This window comes from Lissotriton vulgaris, chromosome 5, assembly GCF_964263255.1.
Source record: "Lissotriton vulgaris chromosome 5, aLisVul1.2, whole genome shotgun sequence".
In the NCBI taxonomy this organism is placed as follows: Eukaryota; Metazoa; Chordata; class Amphibia; order Caudata; family Salamandridae; genus Lissotriton; species Lissotriton vulgaris.
The window spans coordinates 1,700,472,324-1,700,498,576 of NC_141693.1; the positions used below are offsets into that span (position 1 = coordinate 1,700,472,324).

Consider the following 26,253-nt stretch of genomic DNA (forward strand, 5'->3'; position numbering starts at 1 on the left):
AAGGGGGGAGAATAAGATGGAAATTATTGGAAATTTCTAGGCGTTTGACAGACATAAAAGTCGTGGGTGATCCACCGCTCAGAGAACAGGAGAAACATTATTATTATTATTATTATTATTATTATTATATTTATATCTATAGAGCGCGCAGCTACCCGGAGGTTTCCCGGCGCTATGGACAGGATGAAAAAAGACCTAGCAAAGTGAGACTCAGGGCCTGGAGTAGAGAATAGCCTATTGGTTAAACAACCATGTTTTTAGATCCCTGCGAAATTTGAGGTAGCTGGGTTCTGTGCAAAGGTGATGGGGGAGAGAATTCCAGAGGGAGGGCGCTAGGTACGAAAAGGAACGTCCGCCCATTCTAGCTCGCTTTATCCTAGGTACCTGAAACTTGTGCTGGTTTGAGGAACGGAGGACACGTGAAGGGCAGTATTGGTGAACTAGAGTTCTAAGATAGGGTGGTGCCCTGCCTGAGTTGATTCTGTGCATATAGCACATGGCTTTGAACTTTGTGCGACTTTCAATTCGGAGCCAGTGAAGGTTTCGTAAGGGGGTTGATGTGCAGGATTTGTTAGGCAGTTTGCAAAGTAACCTAACCGCTGCGTTTTGTACCATCTGAAGTTTCCTTGTTACTTCCTTGCTGGCACCTAGGTACAGGATGTTGCCGTAGTCCAGTCTAGATGTTATAAGAGCCTGGACTACGGTTTTTGGTGTGTCCTGAGGAAGCATCCATATGATCTTCCTGAGCCACTTTAGGATAGTGAAACAGGTCGTAGCAACTCTGACCACTTGTTGCTTCATGGACATTTGGCCATCAAAAATGATGCCAAGGTTGCGGGCAGTTTTAGAGGGGGAAGGAAGAGGACCCATCTGGGATGGCCAGTGTTGTGGGCCCCACAGAGCTGCATTGTTACCAAAAAGGAGGAGTTCGGTCTTTCCCTCGTTAAGTTTAAGCTTGTTTTCATGCATCCATTTGGCAATATCATTGAGTCCAGAGCAAAGGGAAGATGGGTTAGAGTGTGCGTTGGCGGAAAGTGAATAGATAAGCTGGGTATCATCAGCGTATGAGTAAATAGTAAGCCCAGCTTGTTCCGCAATGGTGGCTAAGGGACTGATGTACAGGTTGAAAAGTAGGGGGCTCAGGATGGAGCTTTGAGGGACACCGTACTGTGAGTTATGTATTTTAGAAACAGATGTGGGGGAGAAGACTTGAAAAGTTCTATCATAGAGAAAGTTCGCGAGCCACTCAAGAGCAGGTCCAGTAATACTGCAGGATTGAATGGTGTTGAGAAGGATGGTATGGGAAACCGTGTCAAATGTGGCACTTAGGTAGAGCAAAATGAGTGCCACGGTTTCCCCATTGTCAACCTGACTGCGTATAATCTCGGTGACACCTAGAAGTGCTGATTCTGTCGAGAATCCTGCCCTAAAGCCAGACTGAGATTTGTGGAGGAGGTTCCTTGATACAGTATATTTAGTGAGTTGTATATTGATGTGTTTTCCTAAAATTTTAGAAAAGACCGGGAGAAGCGAGATCGGGCGGAAATTGGAAGGATTTTCTGGATCTGCATTAGCCTTTTTCAGCAAAGGTACTATCATAGCATGTTTCCATGCATTAGGAACCTTGGCTACCCTTAGGGATGTATTAAGAAGCTCTAAAATGAGATTGAGGGTGGGTGTATCCAAGGTTTGTAGAACTTGTGGGGGAAAAGGATCCATAGGAGAACCTGATTTGATGTTACTGATGATATCGCGTAATGTGGAAATATTGAGAGGGTCCCATGTTGCTAAATGCTGACTGGTGTTGCTGGGAGTTTGGTCCTGTAAAACATGTTCAGTGCGGATAGCCAGTTTGGGGAGTGCAGATGCTGTGCGGGACGGAGTCGGGTCATCGAAACCAGCATAGATGTTATCAATTTTGTTGATGAAGAATTCAGCCAGAGCATTGCATTGTGCGGAATCCAAACATGGGGCTTTTGGTTGGCAAGTAGCCCCAGAAAGTTCTTGCATGGCTTTAAAAAGTGCTCTGGGGCGATTATGTGCATTCAAAATGGTTAAATTGACATATTCTGCCCTGGCCGTGTTACAGAGTGCATGATATTTAGTTAGGGCTGATCTATACAATAGCTTAGTGCAGGGATCATAGTGAGTGCGCCACCGCCGCTCTAAGTTTTTGCATATGGTTTTTTCCGATTTAAGTGATTCAGTAAACCACAGGGCAGGTGGGTGGTGCGAATTATACTTTTTCTTTCTCTGGGGGAGGCATACATTGACAGCGGAGCTAAGCCAACTATGGATGACTGCTTCCTCTTCAATGTTCGTTATAGTGGTGAGGGGCCTAGTGTTGTCTAGACATGCGTTGAAATTAATAGTGTCCAACAGTAGATGGAATACATTTCAATTTGACCATCTATCCACATTGAATCAGGAAGGAGGAGAAAAGCATATGACGGTCTACACAAACATGCAGTCCCTCATCCTGATTAAGACCATTGGGGTGTTTGCTGTTCAGTCGGATTATGTACTCAGATTCCAGTTTCCTCAGTGCCCGTTCCCAGTCACCTCCTTGCGGATTCACTGGAACCCCGTCAACACCAAAGAATGATATTTGGTCACTGTTAGGCCCAGGCATCTGATTACAAGGCCGTGCCACTGGAAAACTGCTGTCACAATTCGTAATGGCACGAAAATGTTATTAAATCCTTTTCTTTACTGGGAAGATGGTGCTCTCCACATAGCATAGGCCACACACACAGACCAACATGTATACCACAAAATCGCTGTTGCAGTTTATAAAACTCTTAATCTTGATCTTTCTACCTGTAGTCAAAATGCATGTCTTGACATTGGGACTGTGGGCACAGGTCTTTCATTTCCCACATCTGTAGAAACCTGGTAACTCCCTCGCCTAGGTACCTGCTGAATCCTGTTGTCTCCTAGGGTAGCTATGTACCAGCAAATCATTAAGAGAATTGCTCTCGCTGTGTGTTATAGGTGGTTGAGGGCTCACCAGTTTACCGATCACCAAATCAGACCTGATCAAATGCCAATGTTCACTCACGATTTTACTCCCTGCATTGGATTCACAGTTGAAAGTGGTAATAAATCTGACTTAATTCTTACTGCCTTTCCTCTTCTTGGGTCTTAGCAGACTGTCCCATTTTAATACCAATTGATTTTTCTCTAGCTGTCCTGGTAACCTTTCCTGGGTAACCCCTTAATTCAAATCGGCCCTCCATTCTGTCAGCTTCAGCCCGAAAGGCTTCTTCTGTACTGCAATTTCTTTTGGCCCTCAGAAATTCCCCTTACGGGATACTCCATTTCAATCTGGTGGGATGGTGGCTTTGAGCATGTAAAATGCTATTGTCCACGTTGCTTTTCTAAATAGGCTAGTGTTAAAGTTTTCGTCCACTATTTCTACTTTAACATCCAAGAAATCAATATTTTTGGTTTCTATTCTACTAGTGAATTTGAGATTCATATTATTATCTGATAGCCTATCAAGGAAAGCAGTCAGAGTTGCCTACGGGCCATCCCAGCAAACAAAAATGTAGTCTACATATCGGGTCCACAATATCAGGCATTTGGGCCACTCCTCATTAGCCTCTGATCAAAAATACTCTTATTCCCACCACCTCATAAACAAACAGGCATAGCTGGGAGCAAAGCAACTTTCCATCACAGTCCCAGTTATCTGTCTATACCACTGTTCTTTGTAGAGGAAGATGTTGTGCTCCAAGCAAAAATGTAGCATCTCTAGTTGTAGTAAGGTGTTGTCGTACATGATTAAGGGGTTGTCCCTGAAGAAGAATTTACATGCATTCAATCCATGCTCGTGCTGTATGCAAGTATATAGTGATACAACATTAATGGTGGCAAGAACGTAATCTCACTTCCATGGATTGTTTTGTATTTTTGAGATAAAATCCATACTGTCAGTGCAATAGAAAGGTATGTTCAGAACATAAGGACCCAAAAAGTAATCTAAATAAATAGATGTATTCTCCAAGAGGCAGTTGTTGACCGAGACAATGGGCCTTCCAGGTGGGCCCGTGTCACGTTTATGTATTTTGGCCAACATATAAAAAGATGGAACCATGGGATTCTTGACAAACAAAAATTGCATCTCATCAGAGCTTAACAGTCCCCTCTCATGCCAGATCGAAAGCATACTGGGGTACAATATCATAACATGGACATACATAGCGCCATTGTTTTTCACATAACTGTTAGAAAAGTCCAATTGTCTTTTGGCCTCTCTCCTGCACTTGTTGATGTCCCACAATACCACATTACCCCCCTTTTCTGAGGGCTTAATTATAAAATTGTTCGATTCTTTTAGAGAAACCAAGGCCGCTTGTTCTCCTCAGGTTAAGTTCTTAGGGGCATATGCATCAACAATCGGTAATACATGTCGGTAATAGCGAAAAATAAGGAATCGCTATTAAGGACATGCAAACCGCGATGCATCAAACTATTCGGTAAAAATTACCGATTCGCTAAAAATCGCTATTAAATTGCGAAAGTACGTCAGCGAGAGTAGCAAATACCGAGTTAGCAAATACCGAATCGGTATTAGTGAATCCGGTATTTGCAATTTCGGTATTAACGAAGACGAGAAAATTACGCGACGCTTCGGAAGCAGGCCGATGACATCACAACCAGGAAGTAGGACAGCCACGCTGCATTCAGTGGTCGGAGTAGCACAGAGGAGGAGGTAGAGCACAGGAGCTGAGGACCCAGACAGAACCAGTAGCAACCAGGACTAGGCAAGCAGGACAAGATGGAGAAGGAGGCCCCCCAGCAGGGAAAGGACACATACCGAAAGCGAAAACGCAAGTTTTCTGATAAGGAGCTGGAAATCCTAATAGAGAGTGTGACCAGCAACAATGACCGGCTGTTTGGGAAGTTGTCGCTGAAGGTGCCAGAGGCAGAAAAACGAAAGTTGTGGCTGCGCATCAAGGACAAGATAAATGCCTGCGGAGTCACCCACCGCAGCATCAACGACTTAAAAAAACGCTGGTATGACCTGCGTAAGAGGGCCAAGGAGAAGATTGCGCAGAGGGTCAAGGATGCTGCTGGCACAGGAGGGGGCTCAGCCAATGTGAGGCCTAACACAGCCCTGGAGGATCTAGTGGAGTCCACCATAGAACCGGAAGCTGTTGTGGGGGTCACACGTCTGCACACCTCTGGTGCTGCGGAAGGAGGACAAGGTAAGAAGCATGGCAGCGTAACAATGCAGCGTGTACTAAGTCCCTGCCCAATCCCCCATGCCAGACCCAGTGCACATGTAGCGTTGCCCTACACACATACCCTCACCACTGTGTTGCACCATGGGAGTTGTAGTTAATATATGAATGGGTGCATGCCAGAGCCCAGAGATGAATATAGTAGCAAAGGGCCAAATGTCATTCAGAAAAAGTAATTTATTGTGAGATGCCACAGCTATTTTCACATACTATACCATGATAATGACTATGCTCTGTTTCACACACAGATGCATCCCCCATCGATTCTGATGACAGTGCCCGCCTCGTCATCTCTGAGACGCCAGTGTTGTCAGATGCGGAGTGCTCAAATGGAGCTGAAGCCATGTCCTCCCCTTCACCACCACGGCGGACAACACCTCCACCATCCCTGCGGTCCAAGACACCACCACCACCATCCTCGCGGTCCAAGACAACACCACCACCACCTCCATCCTCGTGGTCCAAGACACCACCACCACCACCAGTGCAGGCCACTCCGCAGAGCCGCAGAGCAGATGTTCCCTCCCTGCCCGTGATGGAGTCGGATCACAGTTCAGCACCCCAAAATGTTTCACGCCAGGCTGTTGCCACTCCAACCAGCCAAACTGCAGCACAACAGTGCATCAGGCAGAGGACTGTGCCCCCGGGTCGGGCTGCTGCAAGACCAGTCGATCTGTCCGAAGGGTACGGAGTTGTAGAGACCCGGATGCTGCGTGTCCAGCGCCTGCAGGGGAGACACATGGGTGCCATGAAACTCTCCATGACCAAACCTTGCAACAAACTAGGCAACATGACTGACGCTGTGCGTGAGCACACCACTGCCGTAGCTGCCGGCAACAATGAAATCAAGGTTTGCCTGCAAGAACTGACACGTGCCGTAGTCGCAGGCCAACAAAGTGAGCGCCGGCGTCACAGGCAGATCATGCTGGCAGTGACATCAACTAACAAGGCCATCAATAAGCTGTGCAACAGCACGGCTGTGCTGTCCCGCAGGTCCGTGTCCCTGCAAGTGGACCTACGTCATTATTGTGGGGATGTGGCAACGGCCCTTGAGAGGGTGACCACTGTAGTGGAGCAACTGCAGCCTGGGTCAGCCAGTGTCAGCAGTCTGGGAGCGGAAGAGGGGAGTGAGGCAGCCTCCAGTGTCAGCAGCGTCTCCCTGTCGGAGACCAGCGGGAGGAGGCGCAGTGGGCGCAATTCAACTGCCACAGACTCCCATCGTGTAGAAGCCGAGGAGTCACAGGACAAGAGACTGGGGGTACGCGGCAAACGGAAGTGAACATGTGGCAAAGTCACACTGTCCTTGGTAACGTAACCATGGCCAGACTAAAGTGCTGCATGCATCACCCGTTATGAGAAGGGACAATTTAAGTTTGACTTTAACTGCAGCAGCAGCATGTTTGTGTTACGTATATCTGCACCAGTCAGGTGTCCATGCCCATTAAACCCTTGCAAATCTGATCCTGTTGTCCAGTCACTCTCTTACCTGTCTCAGAAATGATTCCGTGTGATGTATGTCCGCCTCCGTTGCCCTTCAGCTTTGTTGGGCACATGCGCCTGTCGGTGTTGGGGGGGTGGTTGCTGTGCACGTAGTTCATCCTCTCCGTCCACCTCTATGGGTATCCCCCTGCATGTGGCAATGTTGTGCAGGATGGCACACACAGCAATGATCTGGCAGCAGGTCACTGGGTCGTACTGCAAGGCACCTCCAGTCTTGTGCAGTATTCTGAAGCGGCTCTTGAGGATGCCGAATATACGCGCAACCACATTCCTTGTGCTGATGTGTGCCCTGTTGTAGCGCTGCTCTTGCGGTGTGGCTGGGTTGAGATAGGGAGTGAGGAGATATTCACGCAATGCGTATGCGCTGTCACCTGCAGGATGGGGAGAGAATGGTAATCAGAATGAATGAAAATATACATGAGGGGATGGAGTGGATGGAAAGTACGATGATGCATATATATGTACCTAGTAGATGTCCCTCTCCAAATTCTCCGTTGATCAGGCGCCTGTGGAGGCCACAGTGACGGAATATGTAGGCGTCGTGTGTGCTCCCGGGCAATTGGGCTACAAGGTCCGTAATTATGTACTTGGCATTGCACACCACCTGCACATTAATAGAGTGATATGACTTCCGGTTGCGGTATATGTATGCGGTGGCTGATGGAGGACAGATGGGGACATGCGTGCAGTCAACACAACCTATGACATGGGTGAATTGTGCCACCTGGTAGAATTCCCGTTTGGTGCGGGTCAGCTGCTGGGGGGTTGTGGGGAAGGTGATGTGGAGATTAATTAATGTCAGCATGGCCTCTAGGAACCGGTGGAAGAAGCGCGATAAAGCACTTTGCGACACGCCTCCAGTCTCAGCTATTACCCCCTGGAAGCTTCCAGACGCAAGCAGGTGCAGGCAGCATAGGACCTGCACATGGGCTGGTATGGCGTTGGTCCTACGGGTCTCGTGCTGCAGTAATGGTTCCAGGTCTGCTATTAGGCGCATTATCATGGCACGGTTGAGTCTATACTTGTCTTACACATGTTCCTCCATCTGCCCCAGCAAAGTGATGCGCACCCTGAAGATCCTGTCCTGGATCATCCTCCTGCGCTGGGCCTGGGCGTTGATGCTCCTCCTCCTAGCAAGCACGTAGAGGGCAGCCATTTTGATAGACATGTGGGGTTTCCCAGGGCATTTATGAAGGGTTACTGATTGTCAGCACCTGCTGATGGGGTTTTAATTTTTTTTCTGTCCTTCAGTTTACTTTACCTCCTGATTGTGATTCCCCTTATTTTGCTCATGCTAAATAGCGATTTTAGGGATTTTCGGTAACAGCGACTTTTCATGCATACCATTGCGATTCGTTAATAGCGAGTCGGTATTTCCGAAGTCAGCTTTGGGGTTCGGTAAATCCGATTGTCTGGTTTGCGATTCGGTAATTTACCGCGGGGGGGTTTTTAGCGATTCTTTATTTTTTACCGATTTCTTGTTTGATGCATACCATTTTCTGGTTTTGCGTTCGGTATCGGCCCGTTTTACCGATTCGGTGTTTTACCGGGAGGCATTTTCGTTGATGCATCTGCCAGTTAGTATATTAGCTATCACTCTTCTGCCATAGTCTCAGGAGATCACGGAGAATAACCTCATGGTATAAATCGATATTGTCACCGGGAGTTACTGTGGTATACCTGGATTTGAGTTTGAAGTAATTCCGACTTCTTCTGTCAATCTCAATACCCAAGTTGCAGAGTAATTCTCTCTCTGCTTCCCAGTCCCTCCCCTCTAATTTAAACTCCCTCAGAGTAGCCAGTCCCTCAATGTCACAAATGGACAGAATGTTCGAGGGGGTTGTCCGGATTATTTACAAGAATGTCCCGTAATTGTAGCATAATCAATTTTGTCAATTTCACCTCTAGCTCCTTCATGAATCTCTGTGCTTCTTCTTTTGCGGTATGCTGATCAAGTGTTTCCCTCAGTTTCTTCAACTCCTCTTCCACTTCAGCTCACTCTATAGCTGCACACTTTGATAGTAGTACAAGCATATTCTTGCAAGTTCCAGCCATGAGAGATGACCATTCCTATATTAATTTGGGATGGGGATTCTGGTAGGTGGGGTTTATGAGGATGTGAAGTCCTCTTGGTACTATCCCCACTTCAATATAATTTTCCAGTGAGATCCCCTCCCAGCTCCTATTTATTTCCTTTTTGCACAACTTCTTATAGTGGAATAGAGTTTGTTTCAGGTTTCTATTGCCGTCAGTTTCGCCTGTTCCTGCCACCTCTGGTGCTTTTGAGTGATTTATGTTTTCATCAAAGATGCTTTGCAGTGTATATATTTTCTGACACTAGTTTTTCTTCTATTATGTATCAAGTGTTTGAACCTGAAAATCTATCTACATGTATACTTTATTTTTATTTTTTATTAAAGCTTTTTTATTAAAACATATGCAGTTTACAGAGATCATCAGTGATCACATGTAATTGAGGAACAAACATAACAACCCGTGGCAACGGTACATACATCCAGCATTTACAGTCTAACAATGATCTACGTAGCATAACAAAGTATCATGCATATATATAAAAGATTAGTACATTCAGCATTCTGCATTTACTGGGTACTCAGCCTGCTCGACAGATGACAGATACTGTAGCAGCGGCTCCCATATGTCTTTAGGTATAGAGGTCATGGGGACTTCTTCCATAAATTATCCCGGCAAAACGCCAAAACGCAAAAGGCCACCGAAGTCATCTGCGGCGTCCCGCAAGGATCATCGCTCAGCCCCACCCTCTTCAACATCTACATGAAACCACTAGCTGCCATCGCTCGCAACCAAAACCTGAACATCATTTCCTACGCCGATGACACCCAGCTGATCCTCTCCCTCACCAAAGACCCCGACACCGCCAAAGCGAACCTTCACGAAGGGATGAAAGACGTCGCCGAATGGATGAACAGCAGCCGCCTAAAGTTGAACACGGACAAGACAGAAGTCCTCATCCTTGGAACATCGCCCTCCGCATGGGACGACTCCTGGTGGCCCCCAGCCCTAGGCACCGCACCCAAGCCAACAGACCACGCACGCAACTTGGGCATCATCCTGGACTCCTCCCTATCGATGACCAGGCAAGTCAACGCCGTCTCCTCATCTTGCTTCCACACACTCCGCATGCCCCACAAGATCTTCCAATGGATTCCCACCGAGACAAGGAAGACGGTCACCCAGGCCCTCATCACCAGCAGACTGGACTATGGAAACACCCTCTACGCCGGAACAACAGCCAAGCTTCAGAAGAGACTCCAGCGCATCCAGAACTCCTCCGCCCGACTCATCCTGGACGTCCCCCGACGCAGCCACATCTTGAGCCACCCGAGAGACCTACACTGGCTCCCTGTCAACAAGAGGATCACGTTCAGACTCCTCACCCACGCACACAAATCCCTCCACGACCTGGGCCCTAGGTACCTCAACGACCGCCTGACTTTCTACATGCCCACCCGCCAGCTGCGATCGGCGAACCTCGCCCCCGCCGTCGTGCCTCGCATCCAGAGAGCCACCGCCGGAGGAAGATCCTTCTCCTACCTAGCGGCTAAGACATGGAACTCCCTACCCGTCCACCTGCGGCTGACCCAGGACCACCTCGCCTTCAGGAAACAGCTCAAGACCTGGCTGTTCGAGCAGTAACAGACCCCCCTCCCCACGCGCCTTGAGACCCTTCCGGGTGAGTAGTGCGCCATATAAATGCCAGGATTGGATTGGATTGGATTGGATATCTTGAAGCCACCATGCAGTCGAAGGCCCAGCTGTGCCCTCCCATGACATTGCCACACGTCTCTTGGCCATGAGCAAAGCCACCCTCACTAATCTACCGGTAGCCCCCTTCAGGGACGGAAACCAAGCCCAGCAGACCTACGTGTGGAGAACACTGCAATTCCAGACCGACCATTTTAGACAGTGTGCGAATCACACCATTCCAGAACAACACTACCTTACGGCACTCCTAGCAAAGTGCCAAAAGTCAGCATCCACAACTCTGCATCTCTTGCATTTATCAGTGTCTCTAAGCCCATACTTGAATAAATTATGTGAAGTATAGTACGCTTGGTGTATGTACTTGAAAAGGATTATACGGAGGTTACCATTGTAAGTTAGGATCCCAGTAAGATGGCGACAATATTCCCAGTACAGCAATGTCAGTGGCGGAGTTAAATGTGCATTCCATTTCTCCAAACTTTTGTTGCTTAATAGAGGCTTCTCCACTCTAGCGTATCGATATAGTTTGGTAAGGAGTGTACGTCGTGTTGGACTGACAAGCAGAGTTTGTAGAGTTTGTAATGTTGGAGGTTCCACAGGGAAAGTGTGGTAGTAGGCCTGTATCGCTGTCTTTAACCTGTGGAAGAGGAATGTAAATAATGGCGTCTTATTCTGTATGAGACTTAGATTATCGCCAGTTAAAAAGACGCCATTGGGAAATAGATCCCGTATTTTGACTATTCCTACTAATTGCAGAGTGCGCATAGATCCCACCTCATGTGCCACTGACAGGGTCGAAGAAAATGTGAGAGGTAGTAGAGGGGAATACAACAGTAACTTCCCTGCCAAGCGAACTAGTGCCTGACAGGCCACAAAAGTGGTATCAACAGTGTTTATCTCAGAGCGGAGTGTCTGGTGCTTAGAGTGAGTCAGTATGGAGCACAGTGGAACAGCGTGGGCGTCTTCATCCTCCACCGCCATGTGTGGGATGAAGTCCCGCATGTGCATATTGTGCATGAGTGCATAATTAATCCAAATAGTGGTCAGGCACACTAAAACCCCCATGTTTGAAATCCAGAACAAGTGTCTCCCAGTTCACATGGGCTTGTCTACCCCCCAAACAAGCTTGAGGAGCAGAGAGCACACATTTAAAAAAATGTTACTAAAAATATATAAAAACTGGGGCAGCACAACCATATTAATAAGGGCAATACGGTCGGCCAGCGATAGTGGGAGCTTCACCCATCTGTCCACCTGCCGCTCCAACTTCATACAAGCGGGCCGTAATTCTCACAAATAACCGTGCCAGGGTCTTTGTGTACCCACACCCCTAAATACTTCACGTGGTCTGCGGACCGCACTAGCGGGAATTCAAGTTTGTGAAGTAAGATGCCTTCTGTCAGCGGTACTACCACCGATTTAGCCCAGTTAATATGCAGGCCTGAGAGCAAACCAAACTGAATATACTCCCACAGCACTGGTGCCATGAAAGTGTGCGGTTCCTGTATGAAATTGTTAGAGTGAAGGAGTTAGGTCCTTAGCAAGTGGAGAGGCTGGACCTTAGCTATAGTGGTTGATTTGAAAAGAAAATGCCTCCCACTTATGTTTCAAAAAGCTCTTACTTATGAGCAACACATCCACTCGGATTAGATATGTTCGGTATGTTTATTTATACCATGAATTCAACCATCAATTCAGGAAATTCTGTACATTTCATGTCAGACAAAGAACACCAAATAATTAACTCAAGATTTGAAACATACAAAAAGAAAAAATCACAAGTACATCTACTGTACACAACAAAGCATGACATTAATTTTAGAAAAATTCACAAAAAGTCAAAAAATGAGAACTTCTTTTTACAGTAATAAACAAAGTCACAAATGAAAGGGGATATCACGATACATCAATTCATCAATTGTTGCACAACACTCGTTTTTCTAGGGTCGTGTTTGTTATATGTAATGGATGCCTGTTATTTCTATCCCCTTTCTTGCCGACGCGTTTCGAACTTCGTACATCAGTTACGAGTTCTCTTCAGGGCCTTGTTATTACTATATGCCTGTGTGTAGAAAGGAAACGCTATTTAAAATCCAATCTTGGGTCTCATCTCCTAAGATCACTTAGGATCTACTGCAATATTTAAAAAAAGGACGATTTACCTGGACAGTGGCCGGGTTTAACATATGTCTTGTTCTGGGTCATTGAAATTTCAGTCTGGAAAACGTTAAAAAACCAGTTTTAGAGTCAAATACCAGTATTCACCCTGCAGTCACATCGCATAGACGTTACAAGACATACCTTTAAAGTGGTTTTTGGTACGGCGGGGCATCTCCCTAAGGCTCGGGGAAGCTTCAGTCACCTGGGGGAGGGGCGAGGACGGAGTCAGTACAAACAGAGTGAATCTATACAGAAGCCAAAGCAAGTAGTTCTGGGGCTTCTCTTACCTCGTAAGGTGCCCCCTGGGCTTCGGGAGTATTTCACTTTGGGCCTTAGTGGATCGGTGGAATTTCCGTCACTGATCAACCGTGCCGCGTAATGACTCACAATTATTCTCCGGTCACATAAGCTATTGGAAAAAGGGAGGATTGGTTTTCCTCCGCAACGTGATATATGCTATCACCTGCGCATGCCAGAAACTCTATATAGGGAAGACGACACAACAGATCAACAGTCGCATTACCCAACACAGGTCACGCATAAAAAAGAAGGTGTTAAGCGCCCCCATGGTCCAACACTTTCTCGACCTAGAGCACAGTGAAACGGATTTCAAATGGACCGTACTTTGTACAATAGCGCCATCAGGCAACCAAGGCCCGATTGATATAGAGGAGACCCTGTTAAGGAAAGAGGCGTATCTGATCTTAAAATTCAATAGCGCTCAAAACGGATTGAACACTCTGTCCGAGGTGTCCAGATTATGAAGCACAAATTGAGTAGGACTCCGTGAGGCCATACGGTCCCACCTTACGGTCCCACCTTGAGGAATGGGGACTACAGGATGATGCATGCGAGTAACTAGAACTACAACTCCCAGAATACCCAAGGTCATGTGACCACATTTAGTCTCGGGGCAGTCTCACCGCCGCCCTCGACATTGAGTCATTTGGAAAGCGAACCGCTGAGCGAGAGGTGAGCGAAATCAAACTACGCCCAACTGCTTTGTAGAGGGAACTATATGTAAAACCAATCCTCCCTTTTTCCAATAGCTTATGTGACCGGAGAATAATTGTGAGTCATTACGCGGCACGGTTGATCAGTGACGGAAATTCCACCGATCCACTAAGGCCCAAAGTGAAATACTCCCGAAGCCCAGGGGGCACCTTACGAGGTAAGAGAAGCCCCAGAACTACTTGCTTTGGCTTCTGTATAGATTCACTCTGTTTGTACTGACTCCGTCCTCGCCCCTCCCCCAGGTGACTGAAGCTTCCCCGAGCCTTAGGGAGATGCCCCGCCGTACCAAAAACCACTTTAAAGGTATGTCTTGTAACGTCTATGCGATGTGACTGCAGGGTGAATACTGGTATTTGACTCTAAAACTGGTTTTTTAACGTTTTCCAGACTGAAATTTCAATGACCCAGAACAAGACATATGTTAAACCCGTCCACTGTCCAGGTAAATCGTCCTTTTTTTAAATATTGCAGTAGATCCTAAGTGATCTTAGGAGATGAGACCCAAGATTGGATTTTAAATAGCGTTTCCTTTCTACACACAGGCATATAGTAATAACAAGGCCCTGAAGAGAACTCGTAACTGATGTACGAAGTTCGAAACGCGTCGGCAAGAAAGGGGATAGAAATAACAGGCATCCATTACATATAACAAACACGACCCTAGAAAAACGAGTGTTGTGCAACAATTGATGAATTGATGTATCGTGATATCCCCTTTCATTTGTGACTTTGTTTATTACTGTAAAAAGAAGTTCTCATTTTTTGACTTTTTGTGAATTTTTCTAAAATTAATGTCATGCTTTGTTGTGTACAGTAGATGTACTTGTGATTTTTTCTTTTTGTATGTTTCAAATCTTGAGTTAATTATTTGGTGTTCTTTGTCTGACATGAAATGTACAGAATTTCCTGAATTGATGGTTGAATTCATGGTATAAATAAACATACCGAACATATCTAATCCGAGTGGATGTGTTGCTCATAAGTTCCTGTATGAAAAGCAGCATGTCATCTGCATATAATGAAATGCTGACAGGGCGGTGAGCAAAGCGGAGGGCCGAGGCTCGCTGTCGCTGCCTAATAATGCAGGCAAGGGGCTCGAGTGTTAATGCAAAAAGAAGGGGTGATAGGGGGCAACCCTGATGCGTCCCTCTAGTGATGCATAAAGGATCCGGTGTGATACCCTCCACTCGGATACCTGCCTCAGGGTCGGTATACTGCAAGCGTATCCAGTTAACAAAGATAAGTGGGAAGCCCATTCGTCACAGAATGTAAAACAGATAACCCCATTCTATAGAATCAAAGGCTTTGGCGGCTTCTAGCATGACAGCTGCTGCCTGTAGCCCAGGGTCGAGAAAGTTAAACATAGCAAAAAGAGTACGTAAGTTATGAGGTAGATCTAGTGGGAATAAAACCAGCCTGGCCCAAAGGACCAGGCCCTGCATGAGCGGCTGCAGACTGGTGGCCAGGATTTTGGCCAGTATCTTGGCATCTGTGTTGATGAGCGACAGAGCACGCAGTGAGAGAGCGGATTATCTTCGTTATGTAGCGTAATGATCTGAGCTTCCCGAAGGGTTGGAGGCAATCTGCCAGTGTCGTAAGCCTCGGAGTACATTTTCAGGAGGTGAGGAGTTAGTTCTTCTGCGTATTCTTTTTTAAATTCGCTAGGGAAGCCATCAGGGCTGGGGGCTTTTTTGTTCTGGAGAGCGTTGATCGCCGCACGAACATCCTCTTCCATAATCGGTTGGCTGAGAAACTCTCTCTGCCCATCCGATAACCAGGCAATGGCGATATCTACAAAGTATGCATCTAAGTCATTACAGTCTGATGCCCATTGTGTAGTGTATAGCTCTGCATATGTAGTTCTGAATTGTATAAAAATGTCCGGAGTGGTGTAGTGGTCCTGGCCAGTTGCGTCAGTGATTTTAGGAATAGTGTGCTGGTCCATGCGAGCTTTAACCTTGTGAGCCAGGTGTCGCCCCGGTCGCCCACCCTCCCCGTAAGCGAGGGCTACATGGCACCTAGAGATATATTTAACCTCCCTTTCCGCTAGCTCATTATATTCCAACGTGAACTCTTTAATCGACGCCAGCGTCTGAGCACAGGGTGAGGTCTCATATTCACGCTCAAGTCCATGCAAAGTGGTTTCAAGTTTGGCAAGCTGTTCACGCACATCATGTAATATGCCAGCTGACGTGCCAATGTAAGTGCCCCAAATGGTGGCTTTAAATGCCTCCCAAAGGGTTAGCGCATTGTGAACTGAACCCTTATTGTGGGTAAAATATTGCATGATGGCTTCGCGAATAGTCGTGACATAGAGGGGATCTAGCAGGGCCTCAGGCGCCAAGTGAACAATCGGCGCGCGGTGCTTTGAAAGTGCAGGTTAATGCGGACTGGGTTATGATAAGACATTGTGTGAGGTAACCCCTCTATCTGGGACACCCAGCCTCCTGCCGCCTAGCTCAGCAGCCAGTAATCTAGCTGAGACCAGCTACCATGGGCAGTGGAAACATGTGTGCCTTCCCCCTTTTCTGAATTTTGCTGACGCCAGATGTCTATCAGTCCCATTCAGACTTGGTACGCTCCAGGGGATTTTCCACCTCTGCTGGGGTCTAAATGTTTATTGATGTCAACCCCCCTATAATATCACGGCATCAGGCCAATCTCGTAGTGTGGAAATGATGCGATCAAAAAGGGCAGGGTCGTCTATAATTGGACCATCTGTGTTCACTATGGCGATTAAACTGCCCGCTAGCTTCCCATGTACAATGGCATATCATCCGGCATCATCAACACAGGTTTTGATCATGGTAAAGGGAAGATTTATTTTGACAAGCATAATCACTCCTTGTGAGTAGAAGGAGTAGGAGGAGGCCAAATGATTACCAGACCACCGTGCCACAACCTGCATATCAGACTGTTGTGCCAGGTGCGTCTCCTGCAATAGGCCAATTGTAAACTCATGGCGATCCAAATATGCTAAGACCTGACGGATCTTTTTAGATGAATTGAGCCCCCACACATTCCATGTTAAACAGGTAATTAAGGTGTGACCAGGATGCAGAGCAAGAATATGTTATACATTGAGCATGATACAACTACAGTACATCTGCAATTCTCACAGCAATAATAATGTAATCAGCCACGTAAACAACCCCTTTAGGGTCCCCCTCCCACTTTAGCGACCCCAACAGGCCAAAGCCATCCAAACCTCCCAAAACAGTCCAGAGTGCAGCACCAGGAGGGTAAACAGCTATGGGGAACACCCATGAGTGAGCGCCATAGCACAATACCCCTCCCGATGTGGTGGGAGGTGGCCGAGCAAGGGTGGTAGTGGTTCCTAGCCATTGTTGTGCAGTGTCAAAGAGTGAAACAGGGACTACCCACATAATAATCAATACAAGTCTTAGCTAAAGAGGAGCCAACAACAGCACCGTTCAGGTCTTTGCCTAATTTCACGTTCCATTTGCCAAGTCCCACTGCAGCAAGTAACAAGGGCACCCCAAACACAGAACAAAACCGGGGGTGGACACCATCCACAACTCATGTGACCTGATTCATTGTTCATCATCTGTCATCTCACCGGGGGCCCGCCAGCGCCGTCAGCCTCAGTGGCGGCGGGGGGGTGCGGCTGCGCATACTTGCGACTGTGCAAAAACCCATTGCTGATTTTCCATTGTAGTCGATGCGCAGGATAGAGCGTAGGATATCTGTGCCAAGATGAGAAGTTTTTTTACCGGCTGGTATTCCATTCGGGACTCCTGCACAGCTGCAGTGAAATCGGGATAGAAGACAAGGGTGTTGCCCTCGTGAGTTATAGTACCTTTCTCTCAGGCCTAATCAGGGCGGCGTCATGGTCCCAGTAATTTAATAGACGGACAATGATGGGGCACAGCGGCGCACCCGGAGGGAGACGAGTAGTCAGAGAGCGATGGGCCTGCTCCACTAATAAAACCTGAGACAGGTGTTCTGAACCAAAAATTTCACGGAAAGGTTTCTCCACATAAGTCTCAAGATGGCCCATGTTCGTGGATATTGGCAGGCCAGTGATGCACATGTTGTTGTGTCTTGATCTGGCCTCCAAATCCTCATTACGAGCTTGTATAACAGCCAGCACCTTCTCCATAGATGTCGCTCTTGTGGTCACCTGTTCCAAACCATCCTCAGCATCCGATATGCGCGTTTCTGCCTCCCCCAGGCACAGCACATCTTTATCCAGTTTCTGTGACATGTGGTCCATGCGCAAGTTCAGATGATCAATTTTACAGTCAATGGACTGCAGACTGGCTTGGACTGCGAGGAGAGTTTTATCAATTTGGTTAATTGATCACTGGGCTCATCAGCTTCCAAAACTGCTTTACTGAGACGTTTTAGTTGATCTGCGTGGCTCGAAGGTGAGGCCCAGCTGGCTGCGTTCAGACTTCAAAAACAAAAAACAAGAGAGGTACTAAGAGTCTATGAAATGAAGAACTGACAGGACCAGGTTGTGTCCAGTATGAGTGTTCAGATCAAACCGTTGATCTTGAGCACATGACACTATTATGTCATAGAGGTGAGGAAAGGAAGATACAGGGTTTAGAAAGTAAGAACATAGTACCCATCCGCCCACTAATCAGTGGAATTTCGTCATCTGGGTTGGTGAAAAGAAAGGTGTCCTATGGGCTTCTCCTCAGGGAGAGTCTGAGGTAGCCAGATGTTGGACCCTTAAGAACCACATCCAACCAGCAGAGGATAGTGTGTGAGTGGAAGGGGCAAATAAATTTGCAGTGCTCAGAAAAGAAAAAGGAAACTAATCCTAGTGATTAAAAATACCTACTTTGATGACATAAGAAGACTTTTATTCGATGTGACCATCAAAGTGGTATCGTTAAAAACAGTAAGCTGATAGCATGTAAGGAATTGCTATCTATCACGTGTGTTAATCGGTCGACATGTTTCAGCCTATACCGGCTTTCTTCAGGACCTATGATAAGCTACTGCAACATATACTTATCGTGAGTTGGAACTTGAACATGAACAATCTCCAACAATTGAAGGTGTATCTCCTCCTGTGCATAAAAGTGTGGGAAACAAAAAAAACACAGTGTTAAATATATACAAACTATGTAGTGTTTACCTCAACCTCTTGAAATGCAAAGAAAACATAGGCTTCACTCACCCCAATTGTAGGGAGAAAAAACCTCACCTCGCCTGGCAACAGCTCAGGTTGGAAGGAGGCCACGCACTAAAAAGATAAGTGCGAGAATAGGAATTAATAATGCAGTAACTAAATAAGTCCTGCATTTTGTTGTAGACTTTTACAAACAGTGACACCAAAAGGCATAAGGAGGCGGCTGGATTGAGAAGCTGATGTGAAATTCATCTCTAAAAATTGTATCAAACCCCTTAATATTTCAAGATTGTACTACCAGTAGAGTTATTCAAAGGGGGCCAAAAACCGCCATGCTATGTTGTTAGCGTTAAGTTAGATCAAAGGGAGTTGGAGTCTTCCTATTCAGAGCCCTCTCAGAAAGAAGCGCAGCATGGAGCGCTAAAGAACTCACCTCTCCGTCGTTACCTCGGGTAGAATCCTGAGCCGAGGGGGAGGTGACTGGCTCACTGAGAATGGCTGTTGATAACAGCCGGTGGCGGACCTGAGAGAGAACTCTCAGTATATGCGTTGTTATAGGTTGTGAGAAATCGACCAATAGTGGCGATGCAAGTTAAGCCTGCAAAGGCACAGACCTCTTGGCGCGTTCTCATTGGTTAAGACTTAAACCAATGACAGCGGATGGAGGCTATTGTGCGGAACTGTGTAAAATGCGTACCGCTGGTCTTTTATCAGTCATTCATGGTGATCATAAATCTGTTTAGGCGAACGACCTCATCTGAGGACTGCATGCAGAGCATTTAGCATGGAAAACGTATGTCGCCCAATGACTCTGAGAATGTCAGGGAAATGTCTAAATAGGCTTTGGCACAAGGTGCGTGATTGGTGAGCTTGCAACCAATCACGCACTGTTTAGTAAAAAAAGGGTTTGTTTTGTTTACTTTTCGTAATGCCAATGTAATATGTTACAGAACAGGTCCGCTTTCAATAAGAGCTCCGCGGTTGCAGAGAAGTGATAGAAAGCAAGTTAATGTTGATCTGCACTCCGTGTTTACATCAGGTGGTGTGTAACAAAAGAAGTTATCATGTCTAACAGGTCGTATCCGAGTGTAAACAAATAAATAGACAGATCGACCGGTAAATTGCAACCAAGTCGTGTATACCAAAGGGAAGGCAGTATGTCGGAGGCTTGTCCAATATTATGTGCAATCCCTAGGTTACGGCTGCGTGTGACAGTAATGTTGGGCGAGATTAAATTAACGTGGTGTCAATACCAAATGGGAAGTCAATTCAATGGACCAAAGAGAGCGGGCCTAGACGCTGACAACCTCCCATGTGGGACCAATGAGGTGGAGATGGTGTGCACCCATGTTTGAAATATTAGCCCCAGGTGCCCAAAAGCCAAGGTGAACTGTAAATCTAATGATGTTTTAGATGGATGCTCACAGTTGCATCCAGGGTATATCATCGTTTAGCCCTTGTGTGTCGCTTCGCAGTTTGTAGACCCACCTTTGCTCTTTTCTTAGAAGGAACAATGAAATGTCTGTGATGTGACTGGGTATGTGTGGTTGTTCCAGGATTAACCACCTCAGTTCATCAGGATGATGTTTTTTCTCCAGAAAATGTGAGGTAAGGCGGGTAGCCTGTTTTGTGCGTCTAATTGTACTTTTGTGCTCTTGGATGCGCAGTTTGATTTTTCTTGCTGTCATCCCTATGTACCTTAAGCCACAAGGACAGGTGATCTGATAGATGACTTTGTCACTATTACAATTTGTGTGACGTTTTAGTTTCCAGGGTGTAGTGGTGCCAATATCCACTTCTAGGATTTTGCTGGTTTGGGCACACACTGAGCAGTTGCCACAGGGATAATGGCCCTGCACTGGAGGAAGATTCCATAGGTTAGGAGTGGATTCTGCAATGTCATCACGAGGTCTTGTGTGTACAAGAGCATCTCTAAGATTAGCCCCTCTCTTAAAAGAGAACAGTGGTAGAGAAATGTGTTCACCAGAGCTATTTAGAATGCGCCATTTCTGTCTAATTATTTTCTGTATTTTAGACGAAGAGGTGTTGTATGTGGTCACACACACTATTCTGTCGAGGGGTGGTTTAGCAACTGGTGGTTCAAGTAGGGCCTCACGATGATTGTTGGCAGCACGTTTGAAAGACTTGTGAACCAGAGATTTAGGATATCGTCGCATTCTCAGTTTGCTAGTGAGATCCTTTGCTTTTGCACGGAAGTCAGCAGTGTCAGAGCAGCTCCTCCGGACCCTGAGGAACTGGCCAAAAGGAAGATTTTCCCTCAGGGAGCGGGGATGATGGCTGTCGAATCTGAGCAATGAGTTCCGTGCCATAGGTTTTCGATATAGAGAACTGGCCAAATGCCCTTCTTGTGGAAAGATTGTCAAATCAAGAAAGGGTAGTTCAGTTTTACTATGCTCTAATGTGAACCGAAGGTAAGGGTTTTGTCCGTTCAACCAGTCTTGAAAAAGCAAAAGGGATTGTGTATCTCCTTGCCAGACCACTATGATGTCATCAATGTACCGTTTCCACATCTTCAAATGATGAAGATGTGGATTGATGTTGTTCAGTACCTGTTGGGTCTCAAAATGATGGACATAAAGATTCGCTAAGCTGGGTGCGAATTTGCTGCCCATAGATGTCCCCGAGATCTGTAAATACAGAGAGTCCTCGAAGGCGAAAAAGTTTTCGGTCATGGCAATCCTTGCCAGCTCCATTATAAAATGGATGGGAGTTCCAATATCTGCCGAAAAATCTTCAAGAAGTGTTTTAACCGTCTCCAGTGTCTCAGTCTGTGGTAAACACGTGTAGAGTGACTCGACATCAAAACTTGCTAGAATGTCAGTATTGATGTCGAAAGGGACATCGGGTAGTTTCCGTAAGATGTCCTTGGTATCTTGGAGATATGTTGGCATGGTTTTCACAATCGGACTGAGAAAAACATCAACAAAGCTTGATAGAGGCTCTAACAAAGATCCAATTCCAGAGATAATTGGCCGGCCAGGCGGTGGTCTGGCCGGTTTATGAATCTTTGGAAGGGTATAGAAATACGGAATGATGGGGCATTTCGTGACTAGAAAGTTGGCCTCTTGTGGGGTAATCCATCCCTCAGTGCTTGCTTCTACCACTAGACACTTAATCTCATTGGAAAGTCTGGCAGTGGGATTATCAGCAAGGAGGGTGTAGAATTGTGTATTGCCTAATTGTCTGAGACATTCATTACGATATGTAGTGATGTCTTGAACGACAATGGCTCCCCCCTTGTCCGCCGGTTTGATCACTATCGTGGTGTCTTTGGAAAGCGAATTAAGGGCGGCTCTGTCTTTCTTTGAAAGGTTCTGGTAGTTACCTTCTTTGGAGAAGTTTATAGAATTCAAATCTTGCAACACTGCTGCCTCAAAAGTGCCAACCTTGGATGGAACTTGTTGGAGTAGAGGCATGAAGTTAGATTTTACTTTCAGTCCTGTATTTGTGTCATTGTTCGGTATAGCAGGCTCTTTATCTTTGTTCAGACTTCCCCATGTCAATGTCACTAGGCCAACATGCAGCAGAGGGGTGGGAGCATCACAATCAAGAGGCCGCCCGCCACACAGCGACTACTTTTCCTGAGAAAGAGCAGAAGATCAGGAGAATGGCACAGCATGAGGAGCACTGAGGCATGCACAGCCGTAGCGCCATGATCCAGTATGGTGGTGAGGTGAGCACCGGATGAGGGGGCAAGACAGCAGGGGTATGGCAAAGGGTCAAGCAAGAATGGAACGTACAGAGCTGTCAGCAGGCCACCTCAGCGCCCCGTGATCTGCAGTGTGCCCCCCACAACAACCAGCCACCACCGCTAATAGCATTGATGGCTCAACAATAGCACGTCTCCCTCAGGTCCAACACCTAGGTTTCAAAGTGGTCCAGGCCCAGGAGCGCGAAGGGCAGAAAGGAGCATGCTCTGTGCCCCAACACATCAGCGTCAACATCGGAGAGAGGAGAAGAAAATGTGTAGCTTGGCCAGACCCAGGCCGCACCTCACCCCCTGGCTGCATGCCGCAAGTGAAGCGATGGTAACAACAGAGGCTGCTGCGGGCAGTGAAGGAGCGGGTAAGCAGAGGAGGGGGTGGTTCATCAGGCAGCTGCAATCACAGGCACCTCAGGGGGGGGGCACCGCCTCTGGCTGCTAAAACAGTAGAGATGAGTGGAGGGCCCCAAGGCTATCGTCGGGGTAGGCCAGTGCCGATCAACCTCCAGGTGGGACACACCATGCCGACCAGTCGTCTAGGATCGCAGGCGGCACCAGTCAATAGCGCGCATGGCGCTCAGCAACCTCAGCACCAGGGGATTTGTTCACAGGATGAAGAGCAGATGTCAGAGGAGGCCCATCAAGTACGGGCAAGAGAGGCCTTGCAAAGCGTAGCAGCGAGCTAGGCCGCAGGAGAGTTAGGTGTGCACCACAGCTCTGACCCGGTAGTCTGGCTCAGTCACCCCAGTAGACCGCAGCATCTCCACCAGGGGCCAGGCCAGCAGCCCCAGGCAGCTGGAGATCGACACCACCCCCCACAGCCCACAACCGGTGCACCACACAGGCGGAATCAGAAGCAGGTCCGCACTCCAAGCGGAACGGAGTCCCGCACCAGGGTGCCTGCCACTCCCGGTCCAACCTGCACAGCCCACCATTCACTAGCTGGGTAGTGAGATCCCTCTCCGCCGGTCCCCAGCCGCGGCCAGCACAGAGCTTACAGCAACTCTGCATTTAGAACCCGTCCCGGGTCGCCATGCTGATGTCGCAGGCCCGATGTGTCACGAGCTCCTTTCTTGGTTTCCTGATCGTGGAGGAAGCAGCTCAGGCAAGGATATTGTACGGATTAATAGCTCGGCCGACGGAGCTGCTCTACAGAGCGGCCTTCTTATTGTGTGCCCTCTAGCGCCCCCCATCTACATGTATAATTTGCAGATATCTATATTAATAAGCTTGCATGGATTATAACATAGCATGATTTGTAAAAAGTAATCTGTTTGAACATGATTTATCTTGACTTATGTTGCAGCCCACAGACTTAAAAGGTATAAAAAGTATCCTTGTTTAATACCTGCATGGGTAAACACACTTGTATGTAATTGTTGCTGATATATGAGCTTTAGATGAAATCAATATCATTTATATAATATTTTTCTGACACTAGTCTTTTTTCCATTATGAACCAAGTGCTTGTACTCGCAAGTCTTTCTTTTATGTTTTATGTTTTATGTTGAAAGTATGTGTTTATAGGGGATAGAGCACTACTGTCACTTAGGGCTTTGAAGAAGACGAAGCAGGTCGTAACGCGTTAGCCAAATAAAATTGCTTGGAAAATCAATCCAGAGTGCTGGTGTTTACTTATGCTGCTGCGTGGGTGTTTATTTATTTATTTATTTGTTTTATATAGCACAAATTCGACCCAATGATATCAGGGCACTTTTCAAAAGCACCAGTTATGTTACAGATTGACAAATTCATTTTTGTTAGGCACAGGGAGATTGAGTGATTTGCCCAGAATCACAGGACGCTGAGCGTTCCAGGCAAGACTCGAACCTGGTTCCCCAGCTTTGTGGTCAAGCGCTCTAGCTGTAAGGCTACATCCTCACCCCAGATTGTTGCTTTGATACATACGGGTATTCTGTACCCCGTTGCCCTGCACCTGTCTCTCTTGGTGGATGCGGCTGTAGACTTACAGGAAACCAGGGATATATATATATATATATATATATATATATATATATATATATATATATATATATATATATATATATATATATATATATGTATATATATATATATATATATATATATATATATATATATGTATATATATATATATATATATATATATATATATATATATATATATATATTTATATCTATATATGTGTGTGTGTGTGTGTGCATGTGTATATGTTTGTGTGTGTGTGTATATATATATATATATATATATATATATATCATCATCATTCATTCATCATCATTTCAATCTTTATTCGGTTTAAAAAACCTTGTAAGATACAATACATTAAAATCATAGTACATCATTATAATACATAGTAAATAGCAACAGTGGGTAAAAATTTATCATCACATCTTATTTGTGCAAAATACGCAAAAGTCATCCACACCGGGATTGACTAGTTCCTGGTCGGTCCCCTTTCTATAAGGAGCACTAACTAGATATACACGAAGATAAAATAATAAGTTAAATATCTGTTATGTTTAAAAAATGATATACACCATAACAATGAGACAGGCAGCATTATACTGGATGGGCCCCAGTGAACTCCTTCCTCCTCAATCCATTTACTGATGCTCCACTGTAGCTCAGCAATTACCAAGCTCCGTGGCCCCCACCGAAGGGGAGCTTCAAAGTCAAGCCTCTGGTCTCTAATGACACCCATGTTTTTTACTTTGGGAACCCGGATAGGCGCTGATCCTAAATCATTTGGCCACCAAATCTGTGACCATGAAGGGGAGAATTTGCCAAATAGAATCACCTCAGTTTTCCCGGAATTTAATTTAAGACAGTGCAAGCTCATCCAGGAGCTGAATGCTGTCATGTAGTCCCTAAACCTGTTTACTGGTGGTGATGTATTTTTGGTAATGGTTACCACAATTTGGGTATCATCTGCATCTGATGTTAATGTCATCCCAAAAGATCTGATAAGGGATGCCAGTTCCAAGACATAAACATTAAAAAGAGTGGGACTTAAGGAGGAACCCTATGGAACTCCATAGGGAAGTGTGAAGGATGAAGAGGTCAGATTCCCCAAGGCCACCGATTGTACCATATCCTCAAGAAAGGAAGATAACAAAGTCAATGCCTTTGCAGAGATGCCAAGAGAATTTGAAATGTTTAGCAAAGTTTTATGATCAACCTATCGAAGGCCTCCGGCAAGTCAAGCAACGCCAGGCTGCAGCACCCTCTGTGTCCATGACTGTTCTAATTTCTTCAGTGGCCTTAATCAGCGCCGTTTCGGTGCTGTGCTCTGATCTGTATCCAAATTGAGCCTCATCCAGAAGATCATGCTCTTGTCGATATGTAGTCAGCTGATTATTCATAACCTTTTCGGACAGTTTGGCTGGCACTGGGAGGCGCGAGATGGGCCTATAGTTCCCTGGATATAGAGCATGAAGATTAACTTTTTTAGAAGAAGTAAAATCGAGCCTCTCTTCTATATAGAAGGAAAAGCACCTTCTGTAAACATAGAGTTAAAAATGGGAGTTGAACTTGATCCAACTACCTTCGGGGCTTTTTTAAATATCATGGGTGGGAGTGGATGGTAAGGGGAGCCTGATCTTATTTTAGAGGTAAGAATCATTATCTCAGCGACTGTTACTTCTCTTAATTCTGCAAAAATGGGGCCATTCCAATGCTATTAGGCAAATTGTCAACTGACATTGTAACCTCATTGGTCCATTTCTCTAAAGTGCATGTATAATACACTTCAAAAATCATACTTAGGGCA

The 26,253-nt window shown here is 46.2% G+C and overlaps 2 protein-coding genes across 14 annotated transcripts in view; both read left to right on the forward strand.

Annotated features, from left to right (window-relative positions):
* The window catches only part of LOC147716990 (myosin light chain kinase, smooth muscle-like), an 828,743-nt gene that overhangs the window by 372,500 nt on the left and 429,990 nt on the right, over positions 1–26,253 (forward strand). The gene's annotated exons all lie outside the window — the stretch shown is intronic.
* On the forward strand, positions 5,593–6,528 carry LOC147716991 (uncharacterized). The gene has a single exon (XM_086920468.1). It carries the CDS (start codon positions 5,593–5,595, stop codon positions 6,526–6,528), a length of 936 nt encoding a protein of 311 aa, XP_086776594.1.

Coding starts and splice junctions, on each gene's coding strand:
- LOC147716991 (XM_086920468.1), top strand. CDS start 5,593: ATGTCCTCCCCTTCACCACCACGGCGGACAACACCTCCACCATCCCTG.